This window comes from Lissotriton helveticus, chromosome 5_1 (genome assembly GCF_964261635.1).
Source record: "Lissotriton helveticus chromosome 5_1, aLisHel1.1, whole genome shotgun sequence".
NCBI classification, from domain to species: Eukaryota; Metazoa; Chordata; class Amphibia; order Caudata; family Salamandridae; genus Lissotriton; species Lissotriton helveticus.
Window position 1 is genome coordinate 1,971,598,988 of NC_136065.1, and position 16,839 is coordinate 1,971,615,826.

General features: G+C 47.0%; 1 protein-coding gene across 3 annotated transcripts in view; it reads left to right on the forward strand.

The window, feature by feature from the left end:
• The first annotated feature begins 2,075 nt into the window (after positions 1–2,075).
• PPP1R1B (protein phosphatase 1 regulatory inhibitor subunit 1B) overlaps positions 2,076–16,839 on the forward strand; it is a 350,866-nt gene continuing 336,102 nt past the window's right edge. Inside the window, exon 1 of one of the 3 annotated variants that reach the window (XM_078645651.1) lies at positions 2,076–3,603. In XM_078645651.1, the coding sequence (XP_078501777.1) occupies positions 3,523–3,603 (81 nt within the window). In that variant the 5' untranslated portion in view covers positions 2,076–3,522. The remainder of the gene's footprint in view (positions 3,604–16,839) is intronic. The other 2 variants (XM_078645648.1, XM_078645650.1) reach the window with 2 other exon arrangements.

Sequence of the window (16,839 nt, forward strand, 5' to 3'; positions counted from 1 at the left end):
CTGATATGGTCTAGAACGGCCTTTCTTAAACTGTCCAAAGAACTTTTGCCCTAAATGCATAGCGTTTCCTGTTGCATCCCATATTAGCATTTCCATGATTACCCTGACTTTATTTCTCTATAGTTATGTACTTTTCATTATCTTGATTATCGATTGTCTTATCCTTGTAAATCTAATGCTTACTGAGAACGAACTTTAGATAAAGACTTTAAACTTCCAGTTGTCCGTGGTCATTTTACAAAGGTATTGAAGGTCAATTTGAATTGTATTTTGCTGCCTTTCCTTTACAGCTAGCTTCCTGATCCATTGTGGTCATAGGTACCCGTGTCGGTGGATGGTAAGTCGGGTACGCTGAGGAATAACAGTAGGGAAATTCACACAAATTGGTAGCAGCCCGTGAAGTCACCCGGTCAATGTATATGGTGAATTGAAATATATGGGCCCGAAGCAGGAAGCGGCGAAATTATTGGTTGGGTGACCTCGCGCGCTCTATCAGTAGTTAAATTTTGAGAGGATGAAATAGTTGCTTGAACCTTTTGAGGGAATCTGAGGTGTGGAACGATACATCAAAGCATACTCATGGTGAAGAAGAAAGATTTGGATAGTCTATTCACTGGGCTTTCATTATGAGTAGTGAGCCCATGATAACTCTATGGTTTCGTACCCCATTATATGTTTTTCCAGTCACCTCTGGTGAGTAGTTCTGTTTTTGAAGCATTTACTTTGAGGTTCTTGCTAGACATCCATTATGCTACTGCTTTGAGGTAACTAGAACGCTTTGATGTTCCTGTGTTCTTAGGGTTTACCATATTCAGTATTATCTGTACATCATCGACTTAATTGTAACATGTAAATTGAAAGCTATTGATCAGCTCGGGAGTGGATTCATGTAGCAAGTGGACAGCGGGATTGAGGTGATAGTTCCGCGTGGAGCTCCTGTTTTTCTGTTGTAAGGTTTTGCTGTGTAAGGGGCGATATGGGCCCTTATCAGTCCTGTTTTGTATGTAAGAACAAATGCAGCTAAGGATGATGTCTTCTATGCCAATTTCCTTGCGCCTGAGCAGTGAGGTATCAGGTGGACCTTGTGGAAGGCTGCTGAGAGGTCCGGAAGCAGCAGTGTTGCTTCACCATTTTTATCACCCTCCTTTTTAGATCTTCCCAAATGGGGATTAGGGTTGGTTCAGTGCCTCTTCCGGGGTGGAATCCTATTTGGTGATCTGAGATCTGATTGTCTTCTATGGTCTGTGAGAGATTTTGAGGAAGTCTGCTCTTTCCATGGACTTGCTGAAGAAGGGTCCGATCACTGTTGGTCTACAGCTGTAAGGGTCTTGGGTGTGTTGTGTGTACGGGCCTTTTTTCTTCCCTTTCTGTTCATCCTCTCGCCGCCTCTCTCTTGCAATCTCCACCCTCCATCTCTTCTCTTCTCTCTTGCCTCTTTCTCCTCCGTACTTTGTGCCCCTCCTGTTCGTAGTTCACTTTCTGTAGCCGCTCCTTTCTTAACATTTCTCTCACGCACACTCTTTATTTATTTCTTCGTCCTACCACTCCGTCCTCGTTTGTCTCCGAATCCTTTATTCCTTCCTCCGTTCTTTATCTCCCATTCCTTCCTCCATTCCTTGTCTCCTGTTCCTGTATTCTTTCCTCGTCGCTTTGTCTCCCGTTCCCAAATTACTTCCTCGTTCCTTGTCTCTCGTTCCCTTATTCCTTCCTCGTTCCTTGTCTCTCGTTCCCTTATTCCTTCCTCGTTCCTTGTCTCTCGTTCCCTTATTCCTTCCTCGTTCCTTGTCTCCCGTTCCTTTATTCCTTCCTCCGTTCCTTGTTTCCCATTCCTTTATTCCTCAACTCCCATTCCTTTATTTCTTCCTCCCTTCCTTGTCTCCCGCCTTTTCTCCCTCAGTCTTCCTTCCTTCTCCCTGCTGACTCGTGCCAGCTTATCTCCTCTCTTCACGTGCCCCGTAATAATTCTTCGTGGGTTCGTCCCTCTCTGCTTTCCCCCTCCCCTCCTCTCCTCCCGCAGCATCACTCTCACCTTCCCACCTGGGAGATGCTTTCTCTCCTGCAGCACGAAAGAAGTAGAAGCCGTCGGGCGGGGGCGGGAGTTGCCAAAGCCACAGCTGCTGGCAGCACCTCAGGAGCGACACAAGTTTTTCCAGGGACTGTCCCCGGCCGGGCCGAGCTCCCTCCCCGGGTCACAGGAGGCCGGGCTGGGCAGGAGGGCGGACACAGAAGGGGCGGAGTGCTGGTGGACCTGCAGGGCCGGGGCATGCTGTATCGGTGCGCAGAGAGCGAGGCTGCAGCCACAAGGGACGGCAGCTCTGGGGTGAAACTTACCAACCAGCCTCCGGCACGACCCCCCTGCTTCCTACCCTGCAGCACCTCCTGCAGGACTCTCTGAAACCACCTGGACGCTATCCTGCGGCACCATAGCCGGTCTGATCCCTCCGACGGGACCCTCTTCTGCTCTACACCCCTGCTTCCTACCCTGCAGGACGCGCTGACCCTACCTGGACGCTGTCCAGCAGCTCCACAGCCTGTCCCTCGGACGCGACCCTCTTCTGCACGACCCCCCTGCTTCCTACCCTGCAGTACCTCCTGCGGGACCTACCTGGACTCTGTCCCCAAGGACCCTACGGGAGCACTGTCTCGTGCAGGACACACCCAGACCTGAACCCTGCAGCTCCCTCCGACCGGACCCTCAGAGGGGACCCTATCCTACAGCACCTACCGGGCGGCTGTGGGACTTGTCGAGAGCTAGTCCCGGCTCTACGATCCCAGCAGGATCACCGCCTTCAGGGCCCACCTGGACCGTCCTCTCTAGCCCGTACCGGCAGGACCCACCTGGACCGTCCTCTCTAGCCGGCACCGGCAGGACACACCTGGACCGTCCTCTCTAGCCGGCACCGGCAGGACCTACCTGGGCCACCCGACCAAGCCTCCTGGAACTACCCCAAACGGGTCCCCCTGGGAGAGACTACCTTTACCACGCGGGACTGACCTTAATCCTTGAAGGACGGTGTCCCTCACCCGAGACACCGAGGCAGGAAGAACTCACGGAAGATTTAGAGACGCCCAGAAGGACAGAGACCGCCAGGGGAAAGAGTTTCAGAGACTGAGAGAGAACGCAAGAAAGAAGGGGAGTCCAGGGGCGGTGGATGGGAGATGGCTTAGGAATCGACAGAGTTCATGAGTGTGAATGTGAGAGACAGGCTCAGATAGGGACAGAGAGGGCGTTAGAGAGCCGAGGAGGGTGAGACTGGAGAAAGAAGGTGGGAGTAGGTAACGGACATAAATATATGTGGAGTGAGAAAAAGAGAGAGATGCGTGGGGCAGGAAAATAAGGACAGGGTCAGACAGTGGCAGGTACAGACAGATCGAAGCGCTCTGGGACAGGCGGGGATAGCTTGAGACACCAGGAAGAGGCAGACGCAGGTAGAGCGCGATAGCCAGGAAGATACATAGACCGAGAGAGTCGGGGACATCAGTCAGTGACAGAAAGAGACCCAACCCCACCCGGCCCGGAGGATGGAACGCAAGGACCGGAAGAAGATCCACTTCGCGGTGTCCGCGCCGCCCACCCAGCTCGATGCCCGCTCCGTGGAAATGGTAAGGCCCGGGCTGTAACTGTCACGTGTTTTCGGAAGTTTTGTTTTTCCACAGGTGAAGGTGTGAAAGTGCACAGGAGCACACCGGGCGCCCTCCCTGTTCACACACTGACACAAAACACATGACCAGGTGCTGCACCGGCTGGGGCCGGGTGCATCTGAGGCGGTGCTCGGCGCTGTGACTTAGTCAGCTTGGGTGAAAATCTAGGGTGCACCCCTCAGACTTAGGGTGGGGGCATTTATTTGAGATAGGCACTGGCACTGTCACCGATGATCGCCCTCTCAGTGACAAGAGTCACGAGGGGGCAGCAGTGGCACAGGGATGCCCTTAGCCAAGGGCAACATGATGAACGGGGCATGGGATGGCTGCTGCTGCACATTGGCAACTGGGGACGTACCGCAAAATGACCACCCTACACACAAAGAATGTGAAGAGGGGGCCCATAGTCTCCCATATCTCAGTGATATGATTGGCTTTGGGCTGGATGGAGCCCCTTGACGTTTTGAGGGGCACCCCTGCAAAGCAGGGGCGCACGTAACCCCTCCCCCAGCCCCCTTAGTGGCAAGCGCGGGGCAGCACTTACCAGCATGAGCGCCGCGAGGGGTACGCCCACGGGAAAAGCACTCTCTCAGGGGCGTGATCAGCGCTGTGATGGGACATGCCGACGGTAGCAGCACTCACTCAGGGGTGCGATGAGCAGTGCTCACTCAGGGGCGTGATGACGAGCGCCTTGAGGGCTCCTTCCGACGGGAGAAGCGAGGGGTGACACATGAGCGCCGTGAAGAGGCAAGGTCAGGATGGAAGAACTCAGAGGCGTAATGAGCGTCTTGATTCTTGATGGGGCTTAAGGACGGTAACTCTACTCACTCAGAGACGTGATGAACAGCGCCTTGAGAGGGCGTAAGCGCAGGCGCAGCACTCACTCAGAGACATGATGAGCGCAGTGAGGTAGAGTGACCAGAAGTCTCGACTTTGCCCAGACAGGTTTTTTAGGGACTGTCCCGGTACCCGACACTTTCATTTAAAGTAAATACCTGTCCCTCCCTGTTTCTGAGAAAGGTCGGTTGAGAGCGCACATTTATTCCTGTTTGGTGCCTGATCACGTTTTCACCCCATGGACAGATACGGTAAACATCCTTTACAACGCAACTTTTACCACGCAGTGCCTTTACGACGCAACTGTTACAACGCATAACGCTGGGAGGCGCTCTAGGATAGGGAATAGATTTAATTTACTATCCAACACCTTCCCTACTATCCACGGGGACTGGAGTTGGAATAGTAAATTCAACTATTCACTATCCAGCACCCCTTAACGCTATGCGTTGTAACAGCATGCGTTGTAAAAACTGCGATGTAAAGGCATGCGTGGTAAAACCATGCGTTGTAATGTCGTACAACCCCTTGCATGGGCCTGAGTGTAGGGTGACCAGAATTTTAAAGTAAAAAACAGGGACATTTCACAAACATAGAAGAAGGACTACCATTTTACTTCAAGCGATGAGAGCGCTCCTCAGCAGAGAATTCCAGAACAGGCATTAAGAACATACATAAAATGCAATTTTTAAGCCCAGTAGCTTGCCTGTTAATTAAATTGCTTTCTTGAAACAACTGCTAACTATCCCTGCTTTGTAAAACATAAAAAACACCTCCCACCGTTTTCAGTCGACCCTCTCCAAAAACGGGGACATGAGCTAAATTTCTTGAAATTTGCTGGGACAGCTGGTTAAAAACAGGGACCGTCCTGGCAAAACGGGGACGCCTTGTCACCCTACCTGAGTGGCTTCATAACCATCAAGTAAAGAAACAGAGCGCAAATCAGTGCGTTGTGTTACTCTGCACCAGGGAGGCGTTTCCGTGGGTGGAGTGTGGGTGTCCCTGCGTTACAGGGAAAGGACAGGAATGTGTTGTATTTAAGTCAATACGGTGCATGCCTGTCTATTCCCCTGTGCTGGCACCCTTTTGACTGCCTAGCACCAATGCAGGCACATGCCTGCACCGTGGTGCAAGGGTGCCTGCATTGTAAGGAGGATTGATTTTGTGCAGGAGGGGCACCTTCCTGTACAAAAAAATTCCCATGAGGCTTTTTTCTCTCTCCATGTGTCTTGCAGACATATTTCTCCTCTCTACTCCTCACCTTGGCGGGCATATGTTTTTGGCGCATTGCCAGGTCTACCTCCTCTGGTAAATCTGGAAATGCGTCAAAATCCATGGATGTGCGTGGGAACACCCGCGCTCCACCCAGGGAAGCGCCTCCCTGGTGCAGAGTAATGCAACATTGCTTCACTCGAGATTTATGAAGCCACTCGGGGCCATGCAAAGTGGTCCTGCGTGGCTTCATAAATCCCGCTTTTAAATTGCGTCACTGTTGAAACACGTTGCGTGTTGCAAGAGTTTTGCAAAGGGGCTCGTAAATATGACCCATACACCTAGATTCATCAAAGTCCCATTTTGCGAGTCTGTAATAGCGATTCATAAGGAATCGCTATTACAGACTCGCAAAACGGGAATCATGTACAAATCACAATTTATTTAGCGAATCCTACAGCTTCCTTATTTGCGATTAGCAAATTGCTAATCGCAAATGAGGAATGACTCCCCATTCATTCCTATGGGCCCAATAGGAATGAATGGGGAGTCATTCCTTATTTGCGATTAGCAATTTGCTAATCTCAAATAAGGATGCGATTTCAAGGGTGCCACGGGCGTCCAAAGGACACCCTGTGGCACCCCATAAATGTAAATTTAGCCTGATGTTGCGCACACACATGTCCAAAGGACATGTGTGTGTGTAACATACCACTTAGAAAAATGCCCTAAAGTGCATTTTTCTAAGTTTTCGCTATTTACAACGAAGTCAGACTTTGCGGTAAATAGCGGCCAGAAATAGCGAATTCGCAAATAAAAAATGGTTAATGAATTGCATTTAAGGAATCTCAAATAGAGATTCCTTAAATGCAATTCCTCACAAATATGCGATTTCGCTATTAGCGATTTTTGCATTTGGGATGATGAATCCCAAATGCAAAAATTGCGCTTGCAAAGGGCCAGATTCTCAGAATCTGGCCCTTTGCGAACCCATTTTCCAATGATGAATCTAGCTGATAGTCTTTTTAACAGCCAATCCCACCTCATGCATTCCATAAAAGTCAAAAACCTTAAGACTCAAAAGGCACGCCACATCCCCCCCCCCCCTGCTCATCTTTTCCATGACAGCGGGTCATAGTCTGCAGACCACAGAGCCGAAGCAGGTTAATTTCCCAGAATGGGGGCAGTGTTATGTTGTGGCCGCCTCCCTGTGCACAGCCTGCTCACTCTTTCAGACACTAGGCACACCGTATTGGAAGTGCTGTTTAAATGTGCAGTGCGGTCTGAACTCCTGAGTGGAATGTGTAGCTTACGCTTCTATGACGTCAGTTAGCAATGGACTGACATGAAGAATTACAATGTTACCCTCTATGACATCACAGACAATGGCAATAAAATGGTATGAACTATCAGAATGTATCCTTGATATTCAAGAGAGTGACAATATAGCGGCATGGACAGCTGCAGTGCGTCAACGAGAGGGGTCTCTGTGGCCCCAGGGAAAGGGACAACAGATTGGCATGAACAACCACAGCATGCCCCTCTACCATATCAAAGGGAATGGGCAGCTGTGGCCCCAGAGAAAGTGACAGCAGATTGACATGAACAACCACAATTCGCCTGTTGGAACTGGCATTCTGGTTGGTTGAGGCGACGCCCCAGCCAGGCAGAATCTACCACTCCCGTCAGGGGCAGTGATTACACACACTGTATAGCCTGCTCTCACACTTGGGTAGCTTGGCACTGGGCAGTCAGGCTTAACATAGATAATGTGTAAAGCATTGGCACAGCACTCACTCACTCACGGTAAATACCTTGAGCGTCACAAAACAGACTTCACACTTGATGTATGTAAATGAGGTTTTTATTCAACACACACAATAACCAACACAACATGAACGTGTTTTGGGGCATAAATCATATTTGGAAATATTACTAGCAATACTAGGCCCAATTGGGTTGAAATGACATCAATAATATGCACACTTGGAACAGATCCTATTGTAACTCACCCGCCCTCCTTCACCCCTCCCCCAGCAACCTTATGCAGTGCAACACGTTGTCAATCCCAGGCACAACCCAGCAATTCTTATAATTCAATACCACACAGTTATCAGGTGCACCCCTGGTCACAATAATATCAGAAATGTGTACATACAAGGAATTATAACATTAAAAAGTGCAGCACCGCAGGCCAGGCCACATGGGTAAAACCAATGTCAACCATAGTGCTCTTCTGGCAAGAAATCAACGTTCAAGGCAAGACCGCCGGCCATTGTAGTGAATCACAGGTGATCCACAGACTGTCACTCCCACACACACAATCACTCTGCACCAATACGCGGTGCAGTGGATATCAGGCAGGTCCGTACGGAACATGCTGGCATACATACACACTCTGCACCATAATGTGGTGCAACTGGTACCCAGCAGGTCAATTGATAGCACACTGCGGACTCCGTGGCCTAAGCCTCCTTCCAACCTCCAGCTCACTCCGACTGTCCTACGCCCCCAGATGGTAGATAACCAGCCCCCGCCCCCATTGGATACTAAGCTGCATTTGGCGCTGAAGTCACAATTAGTCAAGGTCCTAGGGAAGGTGGGGGTAGGTGGCAGGACTAACTAGAAGTCAGACGTCAAATGGGGGCTTGGCAGACACTCGGGACGTTCACCCACAGGATGTGGAGCAGAAGCGGGCTTAGGGCAATAGTCAGTAACTCAAAAAGGTTCCACAAGGGCCTTCTGGAACCTGCCTAATTATGTGAAGCATGGGGGTGGGTCACATAGTCTCTTTACCTGCTTCCGATCACTTTCAGAAGCGGTCCTTCAACCCAGTCAGCCACTCTTCCTACCCAAGCTTGAGCAGGACAATACTACCTGGCAACACTATGTCGTCGGGGGCCGGGTGAGGAGAGGGCAGGTGGTCTGCCCTGCTCAGGGCCATAAAGGGAACAATCGTAAATGGAGAATGAAGCAGGGGAGCCCCTTGGAAGAAGGCCCCCTATCAGGTCATTTTGATATGGGTCGCACTGCACAATTCTGGTCACACATACATAGGCACAAGTTCAGTAATGCCTCACAAGGTACAATAAGGCACTACTATGTTTATGCCTCAAACTCCGAGGGTCACAACCTGTGATCAGACACCACACGCAATGAGCTTTCAGTCACCCAAGAGAGATGTGGCATGGTCGGCAAAGCGGGCCATTCTGGATCCTGCAACCGGTGAATCGCTCACCACCACCACCAAGATGCTTATGCGTGCCGATTTCCTCATTATGCACTGGCCACATGCCTTAGATGCGGGCAAGATTTCGGGGGCTCCTCACAAGGCAATCCGGTCTCCAAACACAATTCTAAGTTCCACATTCGCGCCGAGCTACCAGCTGGGATCCAGCAGACAATGTGAGCACTCAAGAGGTCACCGCTCTCCAGATGTCACAAGTAGATGGTGTGGGTCCCTCATAGGAGATCTTTGAATTCCCTGAGACCTCCAAAAGAACAGGGGTGTAATGAAGATGCATGTTTATATAAAAATAAGAAAGTTATTGAGCAACACAGTACTAGTACAGGACTGTAGGATGCATTGTTTTCCAGCAACTGACCAGGAGACCTAAGTTTCAGAACACCGCAACATCATGGAACACTCCATGTAGTTAAATGAGAACCAAACCTATTGAGCACAAAAGTAGTAATACAAAGCACACCACTAATGCATGTATTCAACAATCCTACTATATATCACAGCAACTACATATATAACATATTCCCCACTTTAACAAGCTTTAACACATTATTAATACACAATTCAAACTAGAATATCAAAACATAAAACCAAAGAAAATTTAACACTCATTTTGTTTACACCTTAACACTTGACCACTCTGTGAACATTCCCCACTTTGCTGGCCTGTGTAACCAAGCTTTTCTTGAATACTTTTATCACTTAGATGGGCCTACCATACTTGGAATCTCCCTTAGACACAAAACCGGTTTTGAGTTTTCTTACCCAATCTCCCACAGCAGAAAAGGGCTCTCTCACCTTCCATTTCCTGTCATACCTTGCTTTCCTTCTTTCTTGTTTCAGCATCACCCTCTCTACCACATTTTCCAAATCCACCACACCCATTTTATTAACCTTCTTCTTTATCCACCATGGACACAGGTTGGAAACAGGATCCCTCCCTTTCAACAAACGGAAAGGAATGACCTCAGTAACCGATTGAGGAGTAATTCAGTACATCCAAAGTTTCTCCCTAAGTGCTTTTTTCAAATCAACACCTGAACTTAACCCTACCACAACACTCTCCTTGAGTACCTTATTAAAGCGCTCAGCCTGCCCATTCTCTTGTGGTTCATATAATGACGTGGTAATGTGCCTAGTACCATGCATAACCAACAATTCTTCCACATCATTAGACTTGTGTTGCACCCCATTGTCCATAACCATCTCTTCAGGACAAACGTCCCCAAAAAATATTGCACCAAAAAATTCAATAACTATTTTAGGAGTTGCCTGCGACACAAACTTAACTTCTGGCCACTTTGCATGATAATCCATCATTACCAGAGAAAATCTCGCTTCCTGAGGTAGCTTATTAAAAGGGCCTGATATATCAAAAGCTACTTTCTCCCAAGGCGCTGCTGCCCATAGAACCAGTTTAAGCGGATTTGGGGCAACTCTGAGAATCTTATCTCTGTTCACTCACTCTTCACAGTCTCTTACCACGTGGTCTACCATTACGTCCAACCCGGGCCACCAAAACGTAGATCTGGCAAGTTTCTTCATGGAAGACATACCCTGATGTCCTTTATGAGCCAATTTTAGTATCCTTCTTTGCATTCCAGCAGGAGGGACACACTTCCTCCCTTTAAATAAAATCTCACCTTCCATAATAAATGCTTCTGAAACTTTGAAAAATGGTTGTGCTTGAGAGGGAACTCTCTTCTCTTTAGGCCATCCTTCCAATATATATGTTTTAATAACCTGCAAAACTTCTTCTCCTTTCATCTGTCTTTTCCATAACTCTTCTGGTAAACCAGCAAACTCTACATCCACCAAATCCTTCACACTTGCAACCATTTCCACCTCATCACATTCCTTTTCACACTCAGCACAACAAGGTAATCTGGACAAACATACTGCTGAAACATAACACTTGCCGTAACAAATTCCACCCCAAAATCACACTCTTGCAACCTAGAGGTAAGTCTGGCAATTCGAGCAGTACCATTCCAAAGGCTACATCCCACTCACTTTTACCACTCCTTTGACCCAAAACCCCTCCAATACCATACAAGCTCGCATCAACTGTTACAACAGATCTTATTTATACAATATGGTCTTAAAGTAGATGCACAGGCAATCTCCTTTTTGATCTGCTCGAAAGGAACCTGTTTTTTGTCTGTCCACACAAACTCTGCTTTACACCTTATACGTTCCCGGAGTGGCTCCATTTTGGTCGCAAAGCCCTTTTTGAACTTACTATAATACTCACATAGTCCAGCAAAAGATAACAATTTTTACTTATTAGCAGGAGAATTTAAAATCGCATCCACCAATGGCTTTTTTGGACAAGCCCCGCTGCTCGACACAGTGTGCCCCAGGTACTCCACAGAATCACGGAAAAAAACATTTCTCACCCTTAAGTGTTAATCTATGATGTTCCAACAATTTACATACCGCCATCACATGTCGTTTGTGCTCTTCGTTATTCTGAAAAAATATCAGGCTATCATCCTGAAAGCATCTTACATATTTGTCTACATCTTTCAAAATGTGGACCATTACTCTCTGGAACAAAGAAGATGCCAATGTAAGTCCAAATGGTATACTTTTAAACTGAAATAACCCCTGGGATGTAAGGAATACAATTAATTGTTTAGATTCCACTGTGAGTTCAATTTGATGATACGCTGAGCGACGATCCAAAGTGAAAAAAAAACTAGGCCCCTTCAAGAATACTCAACACTTCATTTATATTCAGTCGAGGGTGACAATCTACAACTAAATTAGCATTTAGGGCCCTCGGGTCTACTCACAGCCTGAGGCTTTTGTCTGGTTTGCAAGCCAAAACAATGGAGGATATCCATTCAGATGATTCCACCTCTTCTACTATCCCTTTGTTGACCAATCCTTCCAATACCCCTTTCAACTCTTGCCTGACATTCACTGGTACACCTCTCAACTTCTGTTTTACAGGCACAACATTGGCTTTTACTTTAATACGATTACTGAACCTTTTTCACTTTCTCAATTTACCATCAAAAACATTGGAAAACTACTGAATTATTTCTTCCTTTTGTTCTCCATCAGACAGCAACAACACAGGGTCCTTACTCCTCTGGTTAAGGATAATGCCCAATTTCCCTTGATCCTTCCACCCCAACACATTCACATATTCGACAGCCACATACAAATTAATACTCAGCAACCTCCATTTGAACTCAATAGTCAGCTCCTGATAACCCACTATATCGATTCTAGAACCATCAAAACGTTCTGCAATAATATCAGACTCTTTGAGAGATTTCAAACCCATTATTTTCCTCGATAGTTGCACACAATATTCTTTAGTAATAATAGTCCAAGGCGATCCCGGATTAACCATCAACTCTAAATCAACTCGCAATACTTGGATACAACATTTGGGTGGTCTCTTCGCTACTTGAATTTCCAATCCATCCGCCTCCGAATCATCACCACTTCCCTCAATAGAAAAAATTATACCACTATTACCTTCACCCTCCCCTCTGTGGTCCCACCCATCACTCACACATGAAACCTTATCTCTATTCCGTGTAGCACTAGCAAATGTTTTAGCATCCTTGCACACTCTTGTAAAATGACCTATACGCCAACATTTCCTGCACTCCTTGCCTAATGCAGGACACTGAGGTGACGAGGCAATATGACTTGTGCTTCCACACCTAAAACAATTGACAACCCTTTCTCCTCTTCTGAATGTCTGGTTACCTCCCCGATATCACTAGCATTTCTCGAATGACTATTGCGACGTGAATTCATAGAAAGTTGACTAACACCTTTCATATCCACCAAACTCACACTACACATACCCTCTGCACTTTTATCATTCTTACTTAACGACTTCATCCACCTCTCAGATTGTTCTAGAGCTTTAGCAGTAGTGATAGCCATCTGTAAATTCAGGATACGCCAAAACCCATAACAGTTCTTGAACTTTCTTGTTTTTAACTTGAACTATAACTTGTTCCCTGATCATCTCATCAGTGATTGGACCGAAATTACAATTAGTCAAAAGCGAGTGCAACCCTGTGAGGAATTCATTAAATGTCTAATTTTCTTGTGCACAAGTGTAACATTTTAATCGATTGAGTGCAACGCTGGTCGTAGGTTTAAAACGATTCCCCAGTCTTAAATGGCCTCGTCAAATACATTTCTGTATCCTTGACCATCAACAGTTGGCAGGGTTCTAAAAATCACTTGCCCCTACGAACCCAAACAATTTAATAATATGTGTTTTTCCCCATCGATGGACTTTAGATATGTAATAAACTCCTCCTTCCATCTGGTCCATGGGATAGGAGGTTCACCTAACTCTGCAGATATTTGGCAGGGGGATCGAATTGCTTTGTAACTGACAAGACAAGACAGTACTCTGATGAAAATGTATATGGAGAACAAACACTGAACAACGATACCAAAGCAACAAAAAATGCAGAACCAACCCGATTGGCCCAGAAATAATTGTCAAGAGCCTCAAAAAGTTCAAATAATCGTCAAAAGCCAAAAAAGCACACCAGCACGATGAAATGGAGCACTCCAGAATTCTATGGCAATGTTTATTTTGAATTCCACAAAAGTACATGAAACACGATGTAAATTTGTAGAAGGTCATTAACCATACTCCAGACTTCCTCAAATGATAGCAACGATCTCTCAACCCTCCGTTTTCTCAATAGCTTGAAACCTGCAGCAGTCCGTATTTCTTGAAAATCAGCTAACCAGCGTACATGCGTCTACGCGCAAGGCTTCTTGTAGCTGAACACGATTGAGATGTAAACACTGTGTCAAATACGGAAGATGGCCGTACGTGGAAGGAATGCGCATTTAACGTTATGCAACATGACAATGCCGTAAACGCTGGGTAGCGTTTGGTTGCCAAGACACATACGTCATAAATTTTGCATCCGCTGGGAAAGACCCAGAATAATGCCTTGCAGTTGGAGCACGTGACAGTTTCTTCGTGCTCGTGGCTCGTCGGTTTGCGGCAAGAGTGCGTGAGTGGTATCAAAAACACCTAAAATGAAGAAAAAACCATGAAACCCGCTCACAAAGTCAGAGAAAAGCCGAAAAAGAACCATCAAGCCCCACGAAGCGAGGTCCTTGCAGCGGTACCACAAATAAGGTACACTCGTAGGAAATAATCTTGGGCTCAATGGAGGTAGTACCACATCTGGGATGCAGCAGTTCTAGTAGCTGGTCCCCCTCTATAACTCGTCACCATTGTAACAAAGATGCATATTTTTATAAAAAGAAGTTGCTTTATTGAGCAACACAATACTAGCATAGGACTGTAGGATACAACATTTTACAGCAACTGACCAGGAGACCAAGTTCCAGAACACCACAACATCATGGAACACTCCATGCAGTTAAATGAACACAAAACCTATTGAACAATAAAGTCCAAATACAAAGCACAACACTAATGCATGAATTCAACACTCCAACTATATATCACAGTAACTACAGATATAACAAGAGGGCAAGCTCGACAAGCCCTTGGAGACCACACTTCAGGGTGCCACACAGCAGCAGGTAGTCTGCCCAGGCCAGCCACTATTCAGGAAGGATGCACAGGCCCTTTCAATTGCAGTAATCCTATTTGTGCACAACAGATAACTCTGGCAGTGTGTACCACGCAGTTTCAGGGTCTCCTGTCCCACTTCCCCACAAGTGTATCTCTGCCCTGCTGAAGTATGGCACCAGCAGTTATACTGGAGTGTGCCTTTGAAGTGGGGCTGGTTCAGAAGGTCTCCCTATAAACCACAGATGTCTCCCCTAAATTGCCATGAGGCAGAGAGGCCAAGTGTCAAAACCTCTCCCTCTAATCTATCCAGAAATGTCCTCAAATGGCAGAGGTTTGTAATTCCAGTTGCATGCCAAGTGTTTATGGTTGTCAGTGGGGAATGCACAGATGTGCTCCCCCAGCCTCCAGTGTGGGCTAAAGTCAAACTAAAAGACACACAAAGGGTTTTAGAGCAGAGCCATTCCCACTTCCTAAAAATGGCATTTCTAAGCTAGTAATGATAAAACCACCTTTACCACAGGAGAGGGGTTGTCACTGTGAATCCAATGATAGGAAACATTAAGAAGCATCTCCACTGTAAGCCACTACTGCAGTTTAATGTGATTTCAACCATTCCCCCATGTTAACCTATGGGAAGAGCAAACCTCATAGGCAGTGAAAATACACATGGGTATTCTTATCTACCTGGCAAGGAACACACAAGTACCTGCCCTGCCTTTCACCTACCACTCGCTTCACACCTTGAGACTTACCCTTGCGGCGCTCTAATGGTAGTGAAAGGTCCCCTCAGGAGCGGCCGATGGTTTATAAAGGCCAGCCTGAGCAGAAGTGCAATTGCGCCCTCACAGACCTGCAATAGCAGGCCAGACACATGTTTTAAAACATCAGGTGAGCTCCACTTCCTAACGTGTGTAGGAAGGGCATGCCCACTACTATGCTGCATTTACAGTGGGAAAGTGCCCAGAGCCCTAACGCCTCTACAAGAGAATCAGCAAAACCCAGGTGGAAAAAGCAAAAAGTTTAGGGAAACACTACCTGAAAAGTATCAGGTCTAACAGCACTCCACCGAATGGGCCTCTGTGGCACCAGAAATAGTGAGAGCAGATTGGCATGAACAACCACAGTGCACCCCTCTAGTGAGTCAAAGAGAATGAGCCTCTGTGGTACCACAGAAAGCGACAACAGATTGGCATGAACAACCACAGTGCGCCCCTCTATCCCTTCGAAGAGAATGGGCTTCTGTGGACCCAGAGAAAGCGACAACAGATTGGCATGAACAAATACAGTGCGCCCCTCTAGTGCCTTGAAGAGAATGGGCCTATGTGGCACTAGAGAAAGCGACAACAGATTGGCATGAACAAATACAGTGCGCCCCTCTAGTGCCTTGAAGAGAATGGGACTATGTGGCACTAGAGAAAGTGACAACAGATTGGCATAAACAACCACAGTGCACGCCTCTAAGGGATCAGAAAGAATGACCCTCGAAAGCATCAGAGAGAATGGAATGCACAACTACAATGCGCCAGGCATTCTACAACATCACAGACAATAGAGAGTTCAACCATAATATGTCACTCTGTGGCATCGCAGGCCATGGGGTACTGTGCCATGATAATGTCACCCACGGATTTATGTGCCATTGTCATGCTTTTGTCTCTCTCAAGTTCAGCTCCTTGATTGGTAACTCGCCGTCAGGCCTAGATACCTTACTCTCTATGACATCATAAAAGAACGCCCAAATACAACGTGCCAGTCTATGACATCACAGGCAGCGGAATGTACAACCAGAATATGCCCGTTCTTTTATGACATCACAAAGGCATATTCCCTAACAACATGCTCTTCGATGGCATCCAAGACAGTAGAATGTGCAACTAGAATGTGCGTATTCTTCAATGACATCACGAAGGAATACCCTACTGCAACCTGTCATTCTGCAGCATTACTTTGAAGGGGGCTTAATGCAACCACAATGTCCCGTCCCATGGCACCACTGACCAGGGGTAGGACAATCACAATATTCCCCTACATGACATCCGAGGAATGTGCAGCCAAAGTGTAATAGTCTGTAACACCACAGACACTGCAATGTGCAACCACTTCAATCCTTACTAAGAGAGCACAGACAACAGAAGCACAACGTGCCTCTCTACGGCATCACAAGCAACGGGATGTACAACCTCAATTTGTACCTCCATGACATTATAGACAAAATGGTAAACAATCACGCTGAGCTCTTCACAGATTCACGGAGACTAGATTGTACAACCTCAGTGTGTCACTCTGTGATGTCAGTTACACTGTCCCCTCCTGAGAGATTAAAACACGAGGCTTTACAACCCCTGTGTGCCCG